The sequence below is a fragment of the Ictidomys tridecemlineatus genome, chromosome 1 (genome assembly GCF_052094955.1).
Source record: "Ictidomys tridecemlineatus isolate mIctTri1 chromosome 1, mIctTri1.hap1, whole genome shotgun sequence".
NCBI classification, from domain to species: domain Eukaryota; kingdom Metazoa; phylum Chordata; class Mammalia; order Rodentia; family Sciuridae; genus Ictidomys; species Ictidomys tridecemlineatus.
The window spans coordinates 148043026-148067488 of NC_135477.1; the positions used below are offsets into that span (position 1 = coordinate 148043026).

Consider the following 24463-nt stretch of genomic DNA (forward strand, 5'->3'; position numbering starts at 1 on the left):
TTATTTGGAACTACTATTTGAATTTGAACTTGTGAATGTATTTTCTTTTCATCTTTTCAGTTTCAATGAGTCCTAAGCATGTAAGCCAGAGAATGATGTCCTTGAAACACCTGACAACCACCCACAACATGCTGTGCTCACACTTGAGGTTGCGCATGACCTTCACTAATCTGCATGACAGTGGGAGAGGTGGGGACATTATTTTTCCAGGATGTACATGAGTGTCACATCGGAGCACACAAGGAGAGCACAGCAGCTTATGAGAAATGGTCACATTTGCAAATATCCACAGACAGGAATGCACAGGGCTTTCCTTGGTGATCTGGTTTTGCAATGAAAGTGGCCTTGTTCCAGAGGGACCTATGCATCTTGATACCACACCCTCTCTGCCCAAAGCCCTTTCCCTTTTCAGCAGCAAAGTTGCCCTCCCTAACTCTAGCTGTTTCAATAAAATTACCCTTCAGACTCTGAAAAAAATGTCTCCAAAGTATGGAACACTCTGTCTTCTCTCCCTCAGTGCTGGATGCTTTCTCTTCAAGCCATCTGTGTCAGAAGGCTCTGTGTCAGATGCTGAAGTGCCAGGGCTTTCTAAGATGGTGTGCTGACCTGGATGATGTAAAACCAGTCCTCTTTTTGGCCCCTTCCCCATCTTCCCATACCTCCAGGTGGCAGATGACACCGGTGGCCCAAACAAACATGGCACCTCCTGAGGATATGAGTGCAGAAGGGTGGGAAAGGAATTGCCCTCTGTGGTCTACTATATTCACATGTGTATATGCAAATAACATATCCTAATTTTATTCCGTGCCAAGAACTGGCAAGAGGCAACTGTGTCAGAAGCGGGACCTTTTATGGTTCCACCTGTGCTTTCCAGCATGTCTTCAGAACCATCAGCCTTCTGTTTGGGAGAGAATGTGCCCTGAATGCAAATGTGTATATTACAAAACATTAATGTCTGAATCCTTGCTCTGCTCTGTAAAAAAAGCAGACTAATTTCTTTCCCAAGACTAATGTGATAACCATGCTATAAACTCTTTTCTACAGATACTTAAGGCACCTCTTGGTGAAGAGAGAAAAATGAGGCTTTCAGAATTCACTTTTACCCAGAGAGGTCTGAATTAGTTCCAGCCTAATTTCACAGGAGAAAATCTGCCCATCTTAGAGAAGTCTCCTCCAGACAGATTTGGCCTTTGTCCATTTACCTTTTCTCCATGAGACCCTTGCTGAATGTACTGTAATATAACTGTCAGATAAGTGGGTGATTTCTGTCAGAGTCATTGGGGGTTTTTCACATCATTACACAGGATTACAAAAGCAAAACAAACCTAAATAAAAGATGATGTATTTCGACCCTCTCAGGAGTTTGTTCTTGTCAGGATTCTAATATCCCTTGAGATAGAAAACTGGATTACTGGGTCTTAGCTATGTACATAGTCCATGATGGGTGATAAGCTCAGGTATATTGACATAGAAAGACCCTCATTTAGATTGCTCTTAAAGACCTAGCAGTGTGTCCTCTTCTCCCCTCTACCTCAGACACAGTTTGGGCACAGCAGACTCAACTACTTGCTAAGGTAGATCTGATTCTGATCCCAAATTATGATGCTTAGAGACCCCCATTCATGGACTGGCAAGGATACACAGTGATCTTGGATGTCTTTAGGTCACACTCCCACCTGGAACCACATGGCCAAAGAAAGAGGGTCAGTGAGGCACCAAGATAACCAGAGCCATCACCACTGCTCTGCTACATACTTATTCCATAATATCAGGCCACAACTGTCCCAACCCCCTGTTGCTCTCCTCTGAGTAATATTGAGGCTTGATAATAGGACTCCTAGGCCAGCTCTCAAGAAAAGTATAGCTCTTAGTGACAACACTCTTGGTGATGTTCGCAGCTACAGCACTGAAAAAAGAAAGTGTCTCATACTTTCAAAATGTCTTAAGCGCAGATCCAGCTATCTCACCTCTAGAATGTTTAAGAACCTGGATTCTTTGACTTAGATTCTAAAAGTATTTATAGGGTTTGCAGAAAGGAAGAGTTTCATTAGTTTCTCTGGTGAGAGAGGAAATTCCTAGAAAGAGAGTTTGGCATTTGGACTATATGCATGGCCTGTAACGATGAATATTGGGAACACATTTCCCAATCTGGCTTCCTCAGATCTGCATAATACCAATCAGGTCCCCTATAAATTTATATAAATTAGGAAACCTAATTAAGCAAACTTTAAATACATCCTGACAGGAGACTGGAATGCAAGTCACCAAAGAAAGATGGAAAATTTGCCAAATAAATGTCACCATGAAACATGTTTCTGAAAATATCCACATACTCTAGACTCTGAAATGTTGGTGTGGTCCCCAGTTACCTTTTCTAGACTTACTGGACCATTTTGTCTTACCCTCAGCTATATCCAAGTTGTTGGGCCTAAAAAATCCAAGTTTTTTAAAAAAAATCACAAAATGATGGATAGAATGTTAACGGAAGAAAGTTAGAACACACTCAGTATGCTCCTCCTGTGGAGTGGCCCTGTTGTTAGCCTGTGGTTGTATCTCCCTGTTGCCCCACTGTCAGTCTCTCAGATGCTTTCACACTACCCATCTCATATCCAAAAAGTGGGATCAAATCAGAGATACTGCTGTAATTTGCTTTTTCTCCAATGAAAGTAAGTATTTTCCACATTATGAGATCCTTCTTTCTCATACTTTGTAATGGCCTCTTAGTTTTCCAACATATTTCCATGCTGTAATTCCTAATACTATAAACATTTGTTTCTGGGTGAGGCTTTTTGGTTTGTTTTTATTCCTGTTATATATGTTGTTGTCATTTGTAAGTGAATAATTAAATGTTTGAATTCATCTATGCTAATTTGATTTAGGTTTTATAGAAGATCTACTAAAGCATGATAATTTTCACAATTTGTTTCTCATCCTGAGACAATCCTAGTTAGAGCTAGCTGATGAGCAATGGTCTCTTATTAGATTTACTAATATATAACTTGTGTCAGAAAGTATAAGACCTCAAGTCAGACAGCTTTGGTACAAACCCTGACCCTGCACTTAACAGTTTGCTTAATTTCAGTAGGTCATATAACTTTCTCAAACCTCAATCTTTATAGCTATAAGAGGGGAAAGATCCTAGTGCCTGCCTCATTGAACTGTGGTGAGGATTAGTGAATCTTTCACTTGCAATCATGTGTGTGTACTTGTGTATTTTGCATGCTTTGTAGGATAGACAGGAGGACAAAGGGGAAGTACTGAGTGACAGGGACCAGTATGACCTCTGCATGCACAAGACATTTTTTCCCCAGGTCTCCCTCATTTTCTGGCAGTGGGGACCCCTTTTAAATGGTGAGAATGAAGGACATAGCAGGATAGACTTGGCTGAACCCTGAATATGTCACCCAGCTCTGCCACTTAGGAGCTCCTGGATGTAGATATGTAATCTCTTCTCATTCACAGCTGAAGTCCCTGCCTCATAGAGTTGGTGTGACAATTCATGAGGTTGTGTGTGTGTGTATAATGCCTGTGTTATAATAAATGGTCAGCAGGAACCAGAAAAAAAAGTCACTTACTGTCCCTCTGCTTCAGTGTCTACATTAGTAAGATAGAAATAATAATAATGACTCCCAAGGGTTATCACTAGGATCGGGGTGAGGGTAGAGAGAGCACTAGTGTGGTCTTGGCATTGTTTCACACATGGCAGCTCTTGGGGCATATTATTACTCCCAGTGTCAAGTGCTGGAGCTGCACAGGCACCACCTAGATTCTTGAAGTCTATAGCTGGCAGTTTGAGCATTGGAAATTAACTAGCCCTGTAGATGCAATGCCTGCAGACAAATGAACCACCTCTTCTGTAAGCCTACAAATTGGGAGCCACTTAAGCTCATCTACTATAATGTGACTTGTGCAGGAATTTTAAAGTCTACAATGTGGGCTTTTAATGTTTCCCTTACAGAAGTCAAGCTTTTAATTACATCTTCAGTGTGATTTATTGCTGATGAGATTATTAGAAGGGATTGAGGCAACAGGTCCTGGTGGAGAATGGAAACTGTGTGTAATAGATTGCAGGAATGCTTTAACTATTGTAATGGTTTTTGAGCTCAGGGTGGGCCTAGAATTTTCTCTCTAGGCCCATGGAGAAAAATATGTACTGGGAAATTGTGTGAAGTACGAGGAGTCACTGTGGAATTGAGTCTGAATTGTACAACCTCATCACACCATGAATTCAATCTCAAGACACGTTATGGGCTATAACTCCTGGGAGTCCTTAGAGATGCTATAATACCTTTTAAAATTAGACCTGTTCAAATTCTTGTTCATGCTCATGCTTTGCATTAAAAACCATTATTTTCCATTCATATGTGAGCTCAAGTATTCTTCCAAACAATAATTCAGTATTCCTTTCAGAATGACTCTATTGCACCAAAGTTTTCTTGGAAGGTACCTTTGTTTTCTTCAATGCTCTGAGGTGTGAAGTCTACATAATTTACTAAATGCATCATGTTTACATATGCATAAGCCAGTTACCTCCAAATCACCATTTTCTGCCTGCACTATTGGCTGGATGCTTCAAGAAAATGAAGCTTAATTTTCTGTAAGCAGCGTTCCATGGTTTCCAAATAAGCTTGCAGAGACACAGACAAACTAAATTATGTGGTGGTAACTATAAAGACAGGAATGAGATGCCAGTGTGGAAACACGCCAGGTGTGTGCAATAGGTCTAGCATCATGCAATCATAATATACAAAGAAACATGGAAATAAGATTTGAGGGACCCCCAGGCTGTTGCCAGGTTGGGCTGAGGTCTGAGATGTTAGCAGTAGGAGTTAGCACCAATCTGAAAACTAGGAGACCCAATTTCAGCACAGGAAATCTCTGAATTTGGAGCTGTCAAGCATGATAGTTTTAGCTTTCCACCTCATCCTCAAAGGTATACAATGGTCACTTGATTGTTTAGACATTTTACCATGTATACTAGTGGTGGCTTTATGGTAATAGAAACAGTGTTTACACTTGGTTTAAAATATTTACTTTTTTTCTTTTGTGCCTTCTTCAAATTTATCCCTATCTGCTTTCATCCAGGCTCTCTGTTGGGAACTGGGGGAAGTTAGATGTGACTATCTAGCATCCTCACTACTCTGCACTCAGTCCAGAGTGGACAACAGGTTGTGTAATGATGCACATAAGCTGCATCTGTGGGACCTGCACCCGCGGACATCCCCAGAAATCTTCCTGGGTGGATGTTGAGAGAAGATTCCCTAGATGAAGACATATTTGAGCAGAGCCTTGGTTCTCCAGGAAGGAGCATTCTGGGAGAGAAACAGCTTGTGTCTCCCTCATTAAAATTCCACCAACTCAATGGAGAGCAAGTGTTCTCCTTTTACAAATCAGGAGAGGGGAGACCCAACACCAGGCAAGGGCTATATCTTAATCATCTCTGTATCCCCCAGAGTGTCTGGCTCAGGGAGTGCTGGAATTGAATTTAGATCTGCCCAAGGTCCCAGGGCAGAATGGAGAACAGTACACAGATTGTGTTGATTAAAAAATCCTGCATTTAGGGATTATTTTTCCCCTTTGGGCTAAAAAGAAAAATGTTAGCATGTGGCATGAGAACTGATGGAGCCGTGCGAACTATCTTGAGTTACATCTAACAAGTCTCCTGTGGTCCTGTGACTCATGCTCTCTCCCACCTTGGGCCTGTGGCCCTGCACTACGTTCCTCCATTTACTCAACCATTCAGCAAACCTCACCCAGCTACTAGTGTTGGTTGAACACAGTGCCAAGGAGATAACTGAGTGAGTAGGTCATGATACCTATTTTCTGAGAGCCTGTGGTTTGGTGAGGGAGGTAACAAGGAAACAAACTTTAATTTTTTGAAGATATATATTTATATCACAACCAAAATCATTCAAAGAATTACAGAAATTGTCCCTCCCATTCCTGTCTCCCATCAGCCTGACTTCCCGCCGCCTCCACAAATAGAAGCCATGATTATTAGTTTTTTATCTATCCTTCAAGAGAAGTTTTTTTTGTTGTTATTGTTGTTTGCACTACTGGGCTTGAATCCAGGGTATTCCACCACTGAGCTACATTCTAGCCCTTTGTGTTTTTTTATTTTGCAACAGGGTGTCACCAAGTTGCTGGGGTTGGCCTTGAACTTGGAATCCTCTTGCCTCACTGGAGTTGCTGGGATTACAGGCATGAGCCACTGTACCTGGCTCCCCTTGATAAGGTTCTTGATGCATATAGAAACAAACACAAATACTTGGCCCTTTCCCCTTAACATAGTCATATATGATACATGCTGTACTTTGCTGTTTTAATTTAATATATCTTGAAAATTCTAGCACATCATATAGCTATGTCATTTTCTATTGTGTGGGCATATTATAGCTGATTTAACTGTGGATATTTGAAGTATTTCCAGGTTTTGCTATTTTAAACAATACAGTAGTGTTGCTGCAAATAGGTATTTGTGAGTGTAAATCTGAATCCCACAGGGAAATTTGAGAATCAAAACAGCTAGCAACCTTTTAAATCCCTTTACTATTGTTCTATTATTTGTAATCAGTATATGGTCATGCTTTTCTTTGTGACCAGGTCTGAAATTATAATCTTATTTATTTTCGGGGTAAATTTTGACTCATTTATATTTATTTATATAAAAAGTTTGGTCACAACAGTTCTGTTGGTTTTTGTTTTCCTTTGTGTATTTTTTTCTCACTATGTATTCTGTCTTCTTTGTGAGAGGGCATGTGTGTATAATTATTCTGATATTTAGGAGTATTATCACTTTGAACAGTGATGAAATTCTGCCTCTCTCTGTCCCCTCCCCTTCTTCTACCACTTGATAATTAATATATTTATCATTTTAGGGTTTACCTTTGTTCTATAAAATTTCATTGATTTTTCATCTTTTGATGCTTTTATGTTGCACCAGTTATTACAGATTAAGTAACTCACAGGCTGGACCTACTTCTTCCCTCTGCCTGTTTTGTTGTTACTTTTACCACTTCCTCATTGCTAGAGCATTCTGTTGCCAAATTTTCACCTTTGTTTATTGGAAGAAAATGTATTTTTCAAGTCACCTTCACAGCTGGCATGAGTCACCCAGTAGGTCCTTTGGAAGGGCTCATGGGAACAATAGTCCTCAAGTTCTGTATTCAGAACCTCTTTTCTGTGTTATTTCTTCTTCAAGGAGAGTTCAGATAGACTTAAAACCCTAGATTTTGCATTCTATTCTTACATAACTTGTAGATACTGCTCTGTTGTTGACTTCAGCCTTTGAATATTGCTGTACTAAAATCTCAGGGCAGCCTTATTTCTCTTAAGTCTCACAAGTTACTTGCACATACTTCTGCTACCATGTTGATATTTCTTTATTTTGAAAATCTGGTACATAATTTAATTAGGATGAACCTTAGTATTGACCATTCCAGGTCCATTTCCCTGGCGCACACTAGGCCTTTTTCTTATGTGGATTCAATTCTTCTTTATTTCAGGAATGTTTAGATGGATTATATTTTAAATGTGTCCTGTTCCATCCTTTTCAATGGTCTCTTAGGGGGAATCAGCCTCATGTGAGGTTTCCCCTGCCTCTTCTCTAAAGCTCTCACTTATTCTCTAAACCATTGGGATTTCCTCTTTTCTTTCGGACATCCTTCCCTCTTACTGTGTTTTCTGGTGTCCATTAACCTTGTACTTCTTCCAGTTCTGGCTTCATCACCTGAACTGTCTCCTCATCTCTGAGTTTTTGTACACATCATTGTCTTTTTTTTTTAGTTTTCTAATTTATTTTTTAAAAAATAAATGATAGCAGAATGCATTACAATTTTTATAACACATAAATAACACAATTTTTCATATCTCTGTGTATAAGGTATGTTCACATCAATTCGTGTCTTTATACATGTACTTTGAATAATGATATCCGTCACATTCCTTGCTAACCCCCTGCCCCCTCCTTTCCAATAAGGGTGATTGTTTCACTTGGATACATGATATTATAATTGGTCCATATTTTCATGATTTTCTGCTCATTGTTATGTGGTAAGTTTTGATGCCCTTTTCTCAAAATTTTAATTAATTTTTAAAATCAACGTATCAGCCACTTTTATAACAACAACAAAAAAAACTATTATTGGAATAAGTTAGGTTTCACTGGTCTGCTTATTCATAAAGGAGTCCTGTGGATGAAGCTGAGGAACGAGGCCATCCACGAAACTTCAGAGTCCAACAGCCCCTAGCTTGAGTGGTTCACCCGTGACAGATGGATTCCTATTAAAATGGCTCCTCTAGCTAGTCCTATCTTTTTCTGTTCCTATGAAACAGATGGGGCCCCAAAGAGTTTCTCTCCTCAGCTGTGTTCACCCCCTCTCTAGTTCTCTTGCTGTGCCAACTAAGTGCTTTGCAATGAGCTTCTTCCTTACACAGAAACAATTCTGTAGGCATCTTCTGGGATCCGGGGTCCCTGGGCCATTTTCCTCTATCCTACCTTTTCATTTCAACTCTAACCTATCCCTTAGTTCTTGCTGAGCAGGAACTTTTGGTCTATTACTTCATAAGGAATCCTTTGCCTGTGGGAAAGATATTTGTGCTGATTTTTATTTGTTTGCTTTTTTATTGGCCCACTTGGACCTTTTACTTTTTAATTTCCATCTGGGTGGCTTCTGCTCTACTGTTGAAGCCTAGAGGCTCTCTTTCTTTTTTTAGTATAAGTGGAAGTGAAATATATGACTTTTCTCCCTGTTTTCATTGTTAATTACATCTGATATGCAGGAGGGGAAGAGAGAAGTTGCTAGCTGTATTCTGTCCTACCACCTGGTTAGACACTGTATCTCTCAACCCACAGTTTGAGCAAATACAACAATTTTACTAGAAACAGAAATAATAATAGCTAATATTTTATCTCTGTGTCAGTCACAAGGTTTTCTATGAGTCCAGAGGAGGTCCTTGAGGCTGGTTGCCAGCTGCTTCTTATACCAGGTCACTGTTCCCATTCATGCCCTGAGGAAGAGAGGGGACAAACTGAGAATGAGTTGTAGGATCTGAAGGGTAGGAGAATTCATGAGTCAAGTACTCATCCTGGTGGCATTAACCGTAGCCTAAGACACACTTTATGATTTCAGGAGGTTCTTCTTGGGATCCCGATTTGTTTATAATGATATTTTTACTAGTTTGTCTACCAGATGTATAAAAGTGAAAAAGTCAGGCTGCATTTGGCCCAGGCTTCTCCAGGACCCTTTCGTTAGGTCCTCAATGCCAGCTTCAGCCTAGACCCCTGGAGATGCTGGTGGACCTTTGTTACAGAAGGGCATGGAGCTCCCACCTGTCCAACCAACCAGCCTGTCCACTGATGTCACCATCCATCTAGGTCAGGGTAGGGTCTTGGGGAGGATCTGAGAGAAGTAAGAGGAGCTCATGTACCTCAGTCCACTTGTGGTCCACCACCAAATCTGTGTATGGAGGTTTCCAGTTGTGTCCTTCTTTCACCCCCAAGTAAAAGAACCATTCAGTTTCCCAATGCCTCTTAGGCTTCCTATATTGTCAGGATAAGATCTAAGTTCTCAAGTTTGTCACTCATGGTCTTCCACCAATCCCTGTGGCTTCATGACCCATTAAATAACAATGTAGGTTAGCCTCCTTTATAAGAGTAAAAACATGCATGCATATGTTGATGTTTTAAGCATTGAGAAACAGAAGCTAAAACTATGTTTAATAGCACCTAGATTTGGATTCAGAATTTGAGATGGTGAAACTGGATGCAAATTGCCCATTAGGAATAGAGGTTCTTCTTATATGTATCCTAAAAACACATTTTCTTTTTATGTACCTAAAAGCCACTTACAGATTTAGGCTTCAGGATGAGTCCTGGAATAGTGCTGTGTCAGAAATCATCCCTTGGAATGTATTTGTACATATGTGATGTGTAGTAGAGCAGAATATTTTAAAATAGATAAAAAGAAATTAACAGACACACCTATGTGCATTCATATTTTTCTATACATTTACAGTTTAGAAATAGTTTTTTTTTTCTTCTTTTCTGGTACCAGGGATTGAACCCAAGGGCACTCAACCACTGACCAACATCCCCAGCTCTTTTTATCTTTTATTTTGAGATAGCATCTTACTAGGTTGCTTACAGCCTCACTAAATTGCTGAGGCTGCAATCCTTCTGTCTCAGCCTCCCAAGCCACTGGGGTTACAGGCATATGCCACCACATTAGCTAAGAAATAGATTTAATCCTATTAAAATTGATTTGAGTAAAGCTAATCTTAAGTATAAATCAGCTTAACCAATCAATCAATCACTTCATTCAAACTGGCTTTGTTTTTTTGAAAACCTGCCTAGAATGTTTCCCTATCTCCTCTCTACATGTGAACCTCAGCTCAACTTCTGCTTGCTCCCAGAAGCCTTCCTTGACTGCCATTGGCTACTCGAGTTTACACATTACCAAAAGTCACAGTGACTTTCATACTCTTTCTGCAGGGATGTGGCCCAGGCAGAGATCAGCTATCACTACACTAACCCCTTTCCCAGGGCTCTGTCCATTCTGGCTCTCAGTAGTCCTGGATGAGCCCATTCATGTCTCATCTTGGAGCACCTACTATTATTTTTCAAGTTTTGTCTTTATTAGTTGAAGACCTAAGAAGTTTGGTTGGCCATTGACTCCTTCAGTAAAACTGATCATTATAATTCTGTTTTCTACATTCACTGCCAATCTGTTCCAGGTCTCCTATACATATGAGGAAAAGGAAATGCTGAACCATTGGCTAGGAAATACAATTAAATCCAAAGTTGGCATTTCTAATTTTGCATATTCTTTTCTTTTCTTTTTTTTTTTTTGGCCCCAGAATGTGGAAAAGACTGTATTTTATCAGAATCTTTAAAAGCTTATTTTTTTTCTAGCTAACCTTTCTGCTCTAGATTATTCAGGGGGAAAAAATAAGTGTTACTCCACTAATGCACATTTACCAGTGTTGTGCAAGTTCTAAATGTATTTCTTTTTCCAGATGAAGGATTACCATTAGAATCAATGGAAACATTAAAGTCTCCTCAAATCAGGTTACCAAGAATAGTCTTAATGGCTTTAATAGGGAAATTTATCCATCTTTGCTTGTAGGTTGTAGCATTAATTAGTTTAACTCATCTTCTAAGTTTAATGTCAGTATTTTAAGCTCTTGCAAAAACTGTGTTTTAAAAAAGACTTTGTTAGCAAGCTCCTGAATAATGGGGTCCTGATTCCTTTCCTCATGCCCATTTTTATATAAAATGATGCCTTCTCTGAGGGTAAAAGAACATGCATATATATTGATGTTTTAGGCACTGAAAAGTAAAAACTGGAATTGCATATAATACAATTTAATTTGAACAGACATAAACTGGCTCAGATCCCTGTCAGATGAGCTCCAATTAGAAATGGGATTCATCCGTGTATGCTTTGGAAGTCCCTTCCTTGAGCCGCAAGTGCGTTTTCTGTCACTGCAGTTGGTTGTGGCTGGGAGCATACTATTAGCCTCTCAAGGGTGAATGCTACAAGCTCCTGAACATCCTCAGAGCAGAAGATGACAGTGGCTACCTGTTAATTTTTGATAGCTTAATATTCATGCTAAGCACTTATGCAGCCCGAGAGGTTGATGGTGCCCGTACTATGGCCATCCCCATTTTACAGATAAGAAGGCAGAGGCTCAGAGAAGATCTCTGATTTTCCTGACAAACAACAACACTGGTATTCAGACGCAGAAACCTGAAGTCCCAACCCTTAAACTTCTGTAGAGATTGTTACCTTATGGCATAGGCCCTCAGTGCGCCTCTGGAGACTGTGCAAGAGCAAATACAGGCAGCTCTGGGGGACTTGGGTCATGCCCTATGAGCAGATGAGTGAACTCCTAGTTAAGAGAGCTGGGTGTCATCTCCATTTTGCCATTGACCATCTGTAGGTTCTGGGAGAGATCATTGAACTTCTCTGAAACAAGATAGAGGAGAATCGTATCTTGCTGGATGGCTTCAGGAGACCATTTCCTGTGCAAATACCATATCTAGGATCTCAATTCACAAACTGGTCGATCACCATGCCACCCTGTGTTCACAAACACAAAGATCATGGCCAGCAGCTACTGCGTGTGGACGATGTGGCAGATCTGGTGCTGAGTACTTAAGTACATTCCAGTTTAACCCTTATAATCCTAGTAACTAGTTCCCTTTTCACTTTCCTTCTGCAGATGAGGAGATTGAGGTTTGAAACTAACTTTTCCACAGTCCCAGCTGGGGTGGCAAAAAAGGGATTGTGCTTAGTTCCACCCGATTCCAAAACCTACTTAGTCTCTCCTGCCTCCCCAGGGTTCTTTGAAAGTTCAATGAGTCTGGTTATTGCTCTTAAAACTGTATTAAGCAGCATCAACTGTAACCTATTTGTGTTCCAGTTTATTAGAGCCCACGTGCCTAAGGGAATTGTAGACTCGCTGTTTCTCCCTCTTTCAAGTTCCATGGTGTGCAGCATCCTCAGCACTTCTGCAGATCGCTCCAGCACTGGGTTACCCACTGTGGACCAGATATACAACAGGAGGGACCTAGTGATGTTGGTGAGGAGGATTCTAGAGTCCTGCAGGCTACCAGCAGCCTGAGAATGCAATAGTGCAGGGAAGAGGCTGGGCCCAAGAAAGGCAGTTAAAGAAGGCATCTCGCCTTTGCTCCATTCCAGGCTCAGGAAGTGTTATCCCAGCTTCTACTCTCCGCCCTACAGAAGGCTCAGCTGGACCTTTTTCAGGAACTGCTAATTGCAAACACTCTGGGTGCATTGATCCAGAGCTGCTCTGATGAAGTAATTATTCCCAACAGCACCTAGGAGGGCTGAAGGAGATTAGTGTGAAAGGGCCAGCCCCAGGTCTCCATTGCTGAGAGGCCTCCCAGCCTGCTCCCAGCGAGAACTTGAGCCTGGCCCAACTCTTTAATTACCTTCAGAGGCACTAAAGTTTAAATTAAATCCTGGTTGTTTTCATATTAGCTTCTGCCAGAACCCTGAGTTCAGCATCAGTGAGGCTGGGTGGGAGAGGGAGATTGGGGTGTGTGTGTGTGTGTGTGTGTGTGTGTGTGTGTGTGTGTGTGTGTGTGTGTGTGTGTGTGTGTGTGTGTTTTGAGGTATTTTTTCCTTGGGCTCTTTACCTGAAGGATTCCCTACATTCAAGAGCAGACCAGTAATTGGTTTCCTAGCACAAGTTTATAGATATTCTATGATGCTCATATGTCAAATTTGCCATTTTGAGGCATCCCCAGTCAGGTGTTCAAATGTGGCTTCAGTTAGGGTTGCTAACACAGACACCCGGTCACACTTGCTCCCTGTCTCCCTCTGGTAGATATTAGCAATCCAGCTTTGAATATAGACTTTTCATCCTGTTCCCACTTCTATTTATTTCTTAGTATCACCTGCCCAGTATTTTCTGTACCTCTTTCTTTCCCTTTAAGTCTAATCCTCTGAAAGGTCTTGCTGAGAGTATCATTCTGTCCCCAAAGTCATCAATAAGCTGAAAACAGGTTCGGATACCAGTTAGAGCCTTTGGGAGTACTTTTTAAAGAAGCTTCAATTTTCTAATTGGAAATTGTTTTTCTCCTTCCAAAATTTTGAAACTTTCTTCCTAGCTCTTCATTAGCCCTTGACTTTGGGAGGGAAGATGGAACACAGGGGCCAGGGTTAGGCAGAGATAGGCTAGTGACATTCATTCAGATCAGAAGCAATGCCTTTCCTCCCCCATTATCTGCTGCCCAGGCAACCTAACTGCCCCATAAGCAAATATTATGAGATCAGTCCTCTCCCTTGCCCTTCTCTAACCTCCAGGGCTGCTGCAGTAACCCTGGAAGAGCTTCTTCTACCGTATTGGCAACAGTGAGTCCTTTCCACTTCTGTCAACTGGGTTGCTTATGCTGTACTTGAGGCTTTTCTTCAATGCTGTCTGCATTCAAATCCAGGCTAGCTCATGGTGCTTTAAAGCTCCACACCCTTGGATGGAGGGGTGAGAAGGTGCCCAGGTGGAAATGGCCATCACATCTGTTTCCCGGTGCTATCTACCTTCCATGGATATGGCATGTGCCTCGTTTACATTTGCTTATTGCATTTCAGTCATATTTTCCAGACAGGCAAAGTCCATTGGGAGAGCCTCAGATTACCTGGGCTCTTCCCTGCCTGTGTGCTCTGCTTTCCTCGGGGTGGGAGCTGTCTTTTCACACTGTGGAGTAATGTGCAATGGCACTATGCTTTTCTCTAATGAAGCCCTAGTAGCTGCCCATGTGACGTGTAGTAGGCTGTTCTGGCAGTCCTCCCAAAAGGCCATTGTTCTCACACCAAAGCTAATGAAGGTAAGGGCTTGCTCTGTCCTGTATCGCTCAGCAAGCTGCCTGCCTGTGTCATTACAGAGCATCCTTTACATGCGAGGACCTGACATTTGTACTTCTTTCAACCCAGAGCTTGGACCATGTATATTAATGGCATACATGAGGACTAGAAACTTGTAAGCCCAATCTATCCAGGGAACCAGTCCCACACACAGAGATGGCATTCAAGTCCCGACTCTACAACATAATAGCATTTGACCTTGGGAATTTGTAACTCGTGTGTCCTTTCATTCATGTTTTCTTTTGAACAACTACTACATACACTTTATGGTAAGTGCTAGGAACATAGGTATGGGGAAGTCAGACTTACCCCCACCCCCCACTGTGGAGTTTATCCACTTGAGAGAAGGCAGACAGAAATTGCAACCCAAATCTCTTGAACTTCTGACTGACTAGCCTATAAAAGAAGTAAGGAGACATGTTACTCTTTATGCTACCAGCAACTCCCCAGGCTTAAAAATAAAGCATAACAATACAATTCTAACATTATATAGACTGTTGGGGTATGGAAAGGAGAATATAAATTTATTGAGTCCTTGCTATAGGCCAGAAGCTATGAGCCATGTTTTACTGATGCTATTAGCTAAGTTTTATTATGCCATTTTGCAGATGGAAAAATTGTAACTTTCAAAAGGCAACAAGGGGGTTATGACAGCCCAGCAGTAGGTATATATTGGGAGCATTTCTATGCCAGGCTGTGTTTGATGTTGAGCAATCTCAGAACATGTTTATGTTGCTGTGATCTAGGGGGATATGGGCATTGAATGAGAAATCAGAGGTAGGATAAAAGTCATCTGAGGATCAAGTCCGAGTGTTAGGAAGTACTCAGAGAGGAAGTAACCTTAAAACTAAGACATAATTGAGACATTGGCATTGTCAAGGAGACAAGGAGAGGTATGTCCAGGTGAAAGAGTGAAGGAATGGGAGGAAGGACAGAACATGGAGGCCAAGGCAGGTAGAATGCAGAATGGAGACAGCAAGGTCTTCAGTGATGGACCCTACCATCACTTAGGTCATACCATGAAGTTATGACTTAACTTATAGAGTAAGTGTGAGCCTTTGAAGTAGCTCAAGCAGGAAAGTGACAAATGTCCATTTTAGAAAGGTCACTCTAGCTGCTGGATGAAAAAGAGAATGTGGGGAGAAAGATGGGAGTTCAATTTGGAGCCTGTATAGATGTCCCTGGAGCATTATGGACTGGAATAAAGGAAGAGATAGCAAGAAGCAAACATTCTGTGGACCACTGATAAGGAGGGTGCAGAAGACAAATCTAGGACAATTCCTAAGTGTTTACCTGAGGCTTTGAATATCTGGGTACCTGCTGTGAGAGGAGGCTCACCTTGGGAATCAGTGGATCCCAAAAATGATGCCAATGTACCAGCCATGTTGGAGCAGATTGGGGTCACGTAAGAAAGGTATGAAATGACCTGGAGAAACAAGAAAGGCAAATGGGGAAACATCATTGAGATGGAAGATGCTGAGCAGAGACTACTGGGAGAATGAGAACAACGCAAAGCAAGCTGAAATCCAGGTGGAAGCCAGAGGGGGATATAACTGAACATGGGAGAACAAGGGGGCTAGCTGGTAGTCATCCACTCAGGAAAGTAATGTAGTGGCAAAATAGCTCAGCTCTTTGATCTTCATGACTTAACCAAATGCTTCCCTAGACAGCATCATATTTCCTCTGAAGACTGATGCTGAGCACCTTCATCTCTCACCAGGAAGGGTGGAGAGCAGCAGGACTCCTCATTAGAAATGATAAGACTGGCCCACTTCAGGGCAGAGTGCAGGAACAGCAGGTGGATATGATTTTACACTTTCCTCCCCATAAAATTAATTTTCCTAGGGGCTGGGGATGTGGCTCAAGTGGTAGCACGCTCGCCTGGCATGCGTGCGGCCCGGGTTCGATCCTACATACAAACAAAGATGTTGTGTCCGCCGAAAACTAAAAAAATATTTTAAAAATTCTCATTCCCCCCCCGCCCTCTCTCTCTCTCTCTCTCTCTCTCTCTCTCTCTCTCTCTCTCTCTCTCTCTCTTAAAAAAAATTAATTTTCCCTAGGAAGGTACTAAGTATATTGCAAGGACTCTTGGGTCCTTCACTTCTGAAAGCAAGAATCACAGGTTAGAAATTTTGTTCGGGGTGGTGATGAACCCTTAAAAGGCAAGTGTTTTCCTCCCATGTACAGCTGTGTACTGTGGCTGGAGAACCAAATCTGAAAAAATAGCTCTCTGCAGGCTGTCATCTTTGATTATTCTGTTCCTCTGGAATATAGTAAGCTCTAGGCTGGATATGCCTGACTTTCTCCTCCCAAAGACTTCTCTGTTGAGGGCACTATGAGTGAACAGGGTTTTGGACTTCTCTGTTGAGGACCTATCTCCATTTTGGTTTTCCAATCTCTCTCTATCCATGTCAGCAGCTCCCTGCTTGTGGATCTGTCCCTGAGTGACAGATTCACTCTTTCAAAATTCCAGTGCCTGATTCCATCGACCATCCACAGCCTGTGTACTTTGGGAAGCGTATGGGAAATCCAGGAGTCTTGTGAAGATACAGATTACCTGCACATCTGTCAGGGTTTAGTTAAACACAACTGAGTAATTTATCTTGCAGTGTGTGATTTCCTTTGCAAGTTGACTTGGCAATTTTCTCTGCTCAGAGAACATTTGGAATAGATGGTGTGCATAGCGAGAGAAAACATAGATGCTACGAATTTTCCAATTTCAAATGTGAGATTGACCACAGAGCCCACATCCTTTTATGCGGTCTGTGAAGACATTTCTTAGTGGCTGTTTTAAAATATGGTCATGTCCTAGTTGGTAAAAGCAAGGAAGTGTCTTGAGGTAATTAGCAACTTGGGTATAAGCACTGAACACACGTCCAGGTGGTACTTTGCAGAGTTTAAAATCTGGATATTAGCTGGAATGAAAGTAGCTTTTAGGTTGCATTGAGCCAGTCTGGGCCTAGTCACTGGTGAATGAGGAGACATCTTTCCTGCCGGAGGTCTGGGAAGCTGGCTTTTCTACCAGGCTCCAGGCTTAGGAATGATGAGCTGGACTGTAAAGCAGACATGGAAAACAGAAATAAGGAGAGGCTCTGTATGGTGGTGGTTTCTTCTGGTGAAGAGTCACCTGGCCTTTGCAAGGCAGATGGTAGCTGGGCACCTCAATTCAGTCAGGGTCTGTGCTGTTTGGAGGCTGGTTAGGTACCCAGGTGAGGATGAGTCTAGATGTGTGGTGGCTTCTGAGCCTTTAGCATCAGAGACACTCAGAACTTGGCTCACCGTGCAACACTGAGCTTTTAACTGCTTAGCTGCTTGCTTGTGGATCTTTAGAATTGGGGGAAAGTGACAGTTGTGGGGTTCCTCCCCACATCCCTTATTCATTGGGATTTTGGCTATGTGGGTTTCTAATTTCTCTCCCCAATTGCTAAAGGTTTTTCTGTCTCTTGGTAGCAGCCCACTGCCTGGATCCTTTGCCAGGATTCTCAAACTCAGAATTAAAGCATTCCCTGAGGCAAAGTCAGAAAAATAGACAAAGTCGGCTCCTGTCTGCATCCTTTTCTCTGCTTTAGGGTTTCTCCTATCAAGTCTTATTCCAGACTTCTAAGACAACTTCAAATAGCTGTACTCACCTGCTCACCTGCCTGTGCATCCATCCATCTGTATTTTCTTTCCTCAGGAGTATCCATCTGCCCCAACTCATATCCCCCAAAATGAGCCAGATAGTTATAGATGGGCTGAGACATAAAAGACTCTTCCATGGAGAAGGCATCCATCTGTCAATAATGGAAAGTAAGACTGAGTCCATAGGAAGCCTAGAAAAATAAGTCCCAAACTCAAATTCAACTCTTGAGCTAAAACAAACTGGAGAGTCTGTTATTACTGGCACCTTTTGGTGTCCTAAGCAGCCTCTCCCTAAGAGCATTAGCTATTGCTTGGTGTTAATCTCTTGGCATGAGTATAGTGGAAAATGTAATTTGCTCTGGCAAATGTGCAATAGCAAGTTGTATGTGGTTAGCAAAAAGGATCAGTGTTGGTCTTCTGAGGATGCTGCACACACAACTGAGAGGCTTGTGCAGCTTGCTTTACCAGCATGCAGGCTATCCAAATTTAAGTCTGAACAATGCTGGCTGTCCTGGGAATTTAGGCTCTTCTTTATTTTACTCTACTTGTGATGGCAGCATCCTTTGGAGTACTTTCAGAGCAAAGGTGGGATTTACATTGTGTTTGAGGTTTGCTTTGAACGTGACTTTCCCAATAGCCTTGCACACTGAGGGCAGAAAACTCAGGACTCGTTGTTTGTTCTGTTTGCTTTTTACCAGCCTGCACGGACAAGGAACTGAGGAATCTTGCCTCCCGGCTGAAAGACTGGTTTGGAGCTCTGCACGAGGATGCAAACAGGGTCATCAAGCCTACCAGCTCCGACACAGCCCAAGGCAGTAAGACCACTCTACTTTTGCTAATTTATCTATCTCACTGCAAGTATCACATTTCTTCAGTTATTAGACATTATTGATTTAACAATAGCATTTTGGGGTTAAAGAAACCCTATATTAAATGGACATGTTGATTTTAAAATATGTCCCAATTTTAGAAATATTACAATGTGAAGAAGGAAGCAATGCTTTGGACTCAACAGTTTGTGTTTTGAAAAGGCTAATTTAAAATATTGTGTTTACTATAGACATTTTGGAAAACACATTTGGTATACAAAGAGAAAAGGAAAAATATATACTCCCACCATTTTAATAACTATGAGCATGCTGCAGTATAAACTCAGAGGGCTTTTCCTTGTCCTGTATGAAAGTACATGTGTTTATGTGTATGACTGATTACAAAGTTTAGGTCAAACTTTACAGATTGTCTTATGACCTTTTATTTAGAAATATGACTATTCAGTCATATTGTTGAGAAGTATTCTTTGCAATAGCTACATAGAATTCTAATTTTTAGATATAACAATATATTTATGTAGACCTTTATTTTGGGGAGTTTAGGTTGTTGGTAAGGTTTAGCTAATATAACCAACACTATTGCAAGTATCTTTGCTAATGTCTTTGTATACATTGGTCAGACTGCATTTTGTTATCTCTTCAAACTCCCAGACAAGTGGGCCCTACCCCGCATCACCCTATAGTTTCCTCAAGGAGCCACCATTGGCCCCGGCTGCTGAATGGGCAGAAGCCATATTCTGCCCTGTCATCAGCCAGAAAAGAGGCTCCTGGGCCACCAGTATTTGCACTTCAATGGAGTCCCTCCATGCATTTAACTCAATGGTGCTTAGAGATGGGCTCTCCACACTGTGGTCAACTGGCACAGAATATATTGCTGAGCGACACAATCGTTCAGATGCATGTAGTTCTGCCACAACCTATTCTGTATAGCCACTTAGATATTACTTGGTCAAAATATAAAAACATGTTGTTTAAAACAAAGCATTTTATCCCATCCCTGATCCTCCACTTGTTTGGATGGAATTTTCAAAAATAATCCTCCTGGTTCAATGCAGAAGGTAAGAACTTATATTGCCCACTATTAGGATCCAGTCTTGGCAACACAGGAAGACCTATCTCAGACATCATAATAACAACAACAACAACAACAAACCCACCTTAATCTTTGATTGTTCTTTGCTGCCCATAACCTTCTAGAAATACCATGAAGAATATATACTTAGGGGATAATTATTTTAATAGTTTTAATCTTTTATCCTAAGGGCAAGGTAGCATTTGTTTCCCAGGATCTAGATGGGAAGGCTGGTTATTGGATGGTTGTATCTATAGGAAGAGTGAAGTGAGATAATTTATTTTGCATTCCCGCAGAGGTTCTTGGGGAATTTGTAGGCAATTAATTCTCAGACGATCTAGGGAAACTTTTTCCCTGGATCCTCTAGGAGCAGCCTGGCCCTTGGGCTTTCTGAACAACCTTTCAACAGAGAGCAGATTGATGTGAAGAGAGCTGCTCCTTACAGCCTGCAGTCCCAGGAGACTCCTTCCACAGACAGCTAGGATCCTGCAAAAGACTTGTTTGGCCAGGAGCAAATTAAGTCCCCAAAGAGGCTTTAGGTTTGATGTCCTGAAGCAATTGGTGTGGAGGGAATATAGAGGAAGAATGCATGGTTAGCCCTGAAGTCCAGAGAGGGAGCAACATTTTTATTAATCCAGGAGCATTGAAGGGGGAGCTTTGGAATTGTGCTGGGCCCTGTGCACTTGAGGCCAGCTAGGCCCTCTGCCCCTGGTAGCCACAGATGCCAGATACAGGTGCCTCTTTCTAGAAATTTTGAATGAGTGCAGAGTGGGCTCAACCTTTTATTAGCTAACTAGCTTGGGACATCTTTTTGATGACCCATCAGCAGTAAACCCCCTCTTTTCTACGTATAAAATGTCAATATCCTATAAAATTGATTCAGATAATGTAAAATATCGCCTATAAAAGTATAGAGCCAGGTGTTAGTGTCAGTCATCCTGTAGCAGCCCTTAGGGTCCTCATCAGCATAGAGATTCTTGACAGTCATCATGTTCAATCAGAGAAGGGGACACATTATGTCTTCCATTCTAGAAAGGGGGGATTTTTAAAGATATATTCTGACATATCAAAATTAATGAATTTTAAATTGCAGATATTTTATGTTGGAAAAGGTAAACTTAAAAGTAGCTAGAAAACTTCTCTCAGCAATAATCATAATAATGAAAGGGGATGGTGGTGACAGAGGCAGGCCTTGGCTTGTTTTAATGACACTGACCATGTGACTGTCATGGTGACTCTACGGAATGGGTTAAGACATTCTTTGCCCTCGGGGTATTTAAAAATCTGATGAATAAGTGTGGAGATGAGGGGCAGCACTGGGCTCTCTGAAAGCTCAGAGGGGAGGTGTTAAACTCATTTTATTGACTTCTGGACAGTGAAGACTTCTTTCCAGTTACAGCTTTTATAAGGTTGGGTACACTTTCCTGCATCTCATATCCTACTGCCTGAGCAGGGGCTCCTGAAGGTACTTAGAGAACCTGATGACCAGGCTGTCGGTAGGGACCACTGGAGTAGGCAACTGAACCCATTAGGACCCTTCATAATAGTCATTGTATCACCCTTTTTCTTGGGCTGTCCCCGAATATGGCATCCTGAGCCAAGTGGATGTCCTGAGGGTAGGAATACCAAGGTAACCCTGGGAGAGGAGTCACTGAGGACACAGACTCTGGATTGGGCCGCCTGGGTTTGAATTCCAGCTCTACAATTACAGGATCTTGTACAAGTAACTCAAACCTTGAGCCTTATTTTTTTTCATCCATAGAGACCATGTGGTACCATTTCATAGGACTGCTACAAGAATTTAGTGAGATAATTAAGTCTAAAATGCTTAAAGGAGAGCTTTGTATATAGCAATACAAAAGTTAACTTTTATCACAGTATTCCAGGAAAATGAAACCAGTCCTAGAAATCCAATTTATAAAATAACCTGAGATTGTATCATGCCTTTGACTCTGAAAGAAAGATGAGATTTAGATTTGGGGCATGTCTTCTCGGGGGGCGGGGGGGTTGTCTACAGTGGTCTCAATGTCCCAAGTGTTGAGCTAAGTATTGTTATTCAAGTGCATACAGTTTCCATTGTGGAAACAAATAATTCTTTAAGAAAACTACTTCCCCTCCCCTGGGGAAATAAGAAAGAAATTATTGTCTGAGTTGGTTTGGATTCCATCTCATGCATCTCTTTAGGGGATTGCAGAAAAGAAGAATGGGGACGAAGGCAGTACTGGCTTGTTTTGCCATTAATGTTCAGTCTGTTTGGATTTAACAGCCCTCTGGGATATAATCAGTGCTTCTGGATTATAGTACATAGTTTCATTTCACTGCTATCCTTTTCACAATATTGTGTGTTGGTTTTTTCACTTTTTTTTCCTAAATAGAGAAGTGTAGTTTTCAGGACATTTGTATCCTTCGTTTCAGGCATACCCTGTTTTAAGCAGGTCTAGTAAATGAAAATCCATATTTACATCACAGATAAATTAGAATTGGGGATTTGTTTTCTTTAGCAGGTATTTTCCTTAAACACAGACTTCTGTTTTAGCACATTTTAATAAGTTTCATTTAAGAAACCTACAACAAGAAGAAAATATTCCATCAGACTAAGGAGACTATGTCTGGGCAAGAAACCAGCCTGAGTCCAGGAGGAGGTGGAGCCCAGCCCTTGTCTCTCCTGGGGGCAGAAATCTGAGGATCGGCAGGGTGGGAAAGGCCAGGCTGGGTGGTAGCTGAGATGAGCCTTTTTCTTGCAGGATTTGATACCAGCATCCTGCCCATCTGCAAAGACTCCCTGGGCTGGATGTTCAATAAGTTGGACATGAACTATGACCTGCTGCTTGACCACTCAGAGATCAATGCCATCTACCTGGATAAGTACGAGCCCTGTATCAAGCCACTCTTCAACTCTTGTGACTCCTTCAAGGATGGCAAGCTGTCTAACAACGAGTGGTGCTACTGCTTCCAGAAGCCTGGAGGTAAGGCTGGAGGGAGGTGGGCTTCAGAGCCTAGGGCAGCCAAGTGAGTGCCAGGGAAGACCCCATCACATAGCAAGCAGGCAAACAGGGACCAGTGCACAGAAAGACACAGCTGGAGAAGGCAGAGCTCATACCATTTAAAGGCCATCCCAATGGCTCATTTCTCCTTATTTATAACATGGTACATTAAAAAACTAAGAATATAATCAAGGAGTCTCTTATTTGAGTTGTTCCTTTCTTTGGGAAAGTCTCCAACCCTATTGTATCTCAATATTTTTACCTGTAAAATGGATGTGTATAAGCCTTCACTGCATAATCCCCAAGGTCATTAAGAGATTTTCTGTGTTGAAAAATACTGTGCAAATGTAAGGGTATTATAATCCCCATTGTGACGTGAATTCTCCATGTTCCCTTAAGTGAAGGTTACTTGCAAGTATTATACTTAGTGTCTCAGACAAGGACATTTTAGTTATAAATAAATTGCAGCTATTGAAAGAAAAAGACAAGATTTGAAGAATATATCTATATCTCATGTAACCCACACTCAGACAGGAACTTGCAGGAATCCTGTTGCAGATGTCTTGACTTCCTATGAGGCTCTGGGGCCTCCCTTTACTTACATCTGTCTCCATTTCCTTGGGGTATGTACAGTTTAAGGAGCCAGCACAGCTTGGTTTGCTTTGGAATTCTAATCCCAAGCCCCAGGAAAATCTGGTTCAGTATGAGTGAGGTATAAAGGACAATCTACTACAGGCAGGGATGGCCGACCCCACCCCTGGGAAAAAAGGATGGCTACTAATAGTATTTAAATTATGTATATATTTTGATTTATATATCCATAGACAACATACACACATAGTAAAACTGTGGGCACTAAAAGGGCATTCAGTGGATTTTCACTGAATGATTTCCTATGTACACATTTATAGGATTAAGATACATTCCTAGAATCAGAATTACCAGAGAAAAGTAAACACATCTTTAATTTGGGCATTATTTTGAATTTGCCCTTAAAGTGTTACACTAGTTTTTATTCTTACTCAAAATACCTAAGAATACCTATTTCTCCATGGAATAACCAAACTGTGATCATTGCCCAATAAAAAGAAATATTATGTCTAAATATGATAATAGAAATGAAATAAATCCTGAGTTAGGTTGAGCATCTTTGTGGCACTCTTAGATTTCCTTTATTTTTGAAATGTTTATAAATGTTTATGTTCATTATACACTTTATCAGACTTTTGTGTTTTAATAGGAAACAATATATTAAGGAAATTAGAACTGTTTTAGTCATATTGAAAATATTTTTCCCCACCTTTGACCATAGATTTTTTTTTCTAGAGAGAAATTGAGACAGTTGAATGTCTCCATTTTTTTTATTTTGTTTTTTTGAAATCATAAATCTTACATTAGCCTTAGAAAGGAATTTGTAATTTTTAAGATAGTAAACAAGTCCTCTTATGCTTTCTTCAATACCTTTAGTTTTTGTTGCTTATTTAAATCTTGTATCACTCTAGATTGTGCAAGTATCTAAACAAAATCAAGTAAGGACTCAGTTCCACCCCAACCCTAGAGATAGTT

At 41.2% G+C, this 24463-nt stretch overlaps 1 protein-coding gene across 1 annotated transcript in view; it reads left to right on the plus strand.

Annotated features, from left to right (window-relative positions):
- Positions 1 to 24463, plus strand: part of Spock1 (SPARC (osteonectin), cwcv and kazal like domains proteoglycan 1) — a 498332-nt gene that overhangs the window by 461773 nt on the left and 12096 nt on the right. Inside the window, exons 7-8 of the mRNA XM_013361913.4 lie at positions 18710 to 18826; positions 22658 to 22879. Coding sequence (XP_013217367.2) covers positions 18710 to 18826; positions 22658 to 22879 — 339 coding nt within the window. The remainder of the gene's footprint in view (positions 1 to 18709; positions 18827 to 22657; positions 22880 to 24463) is intronic.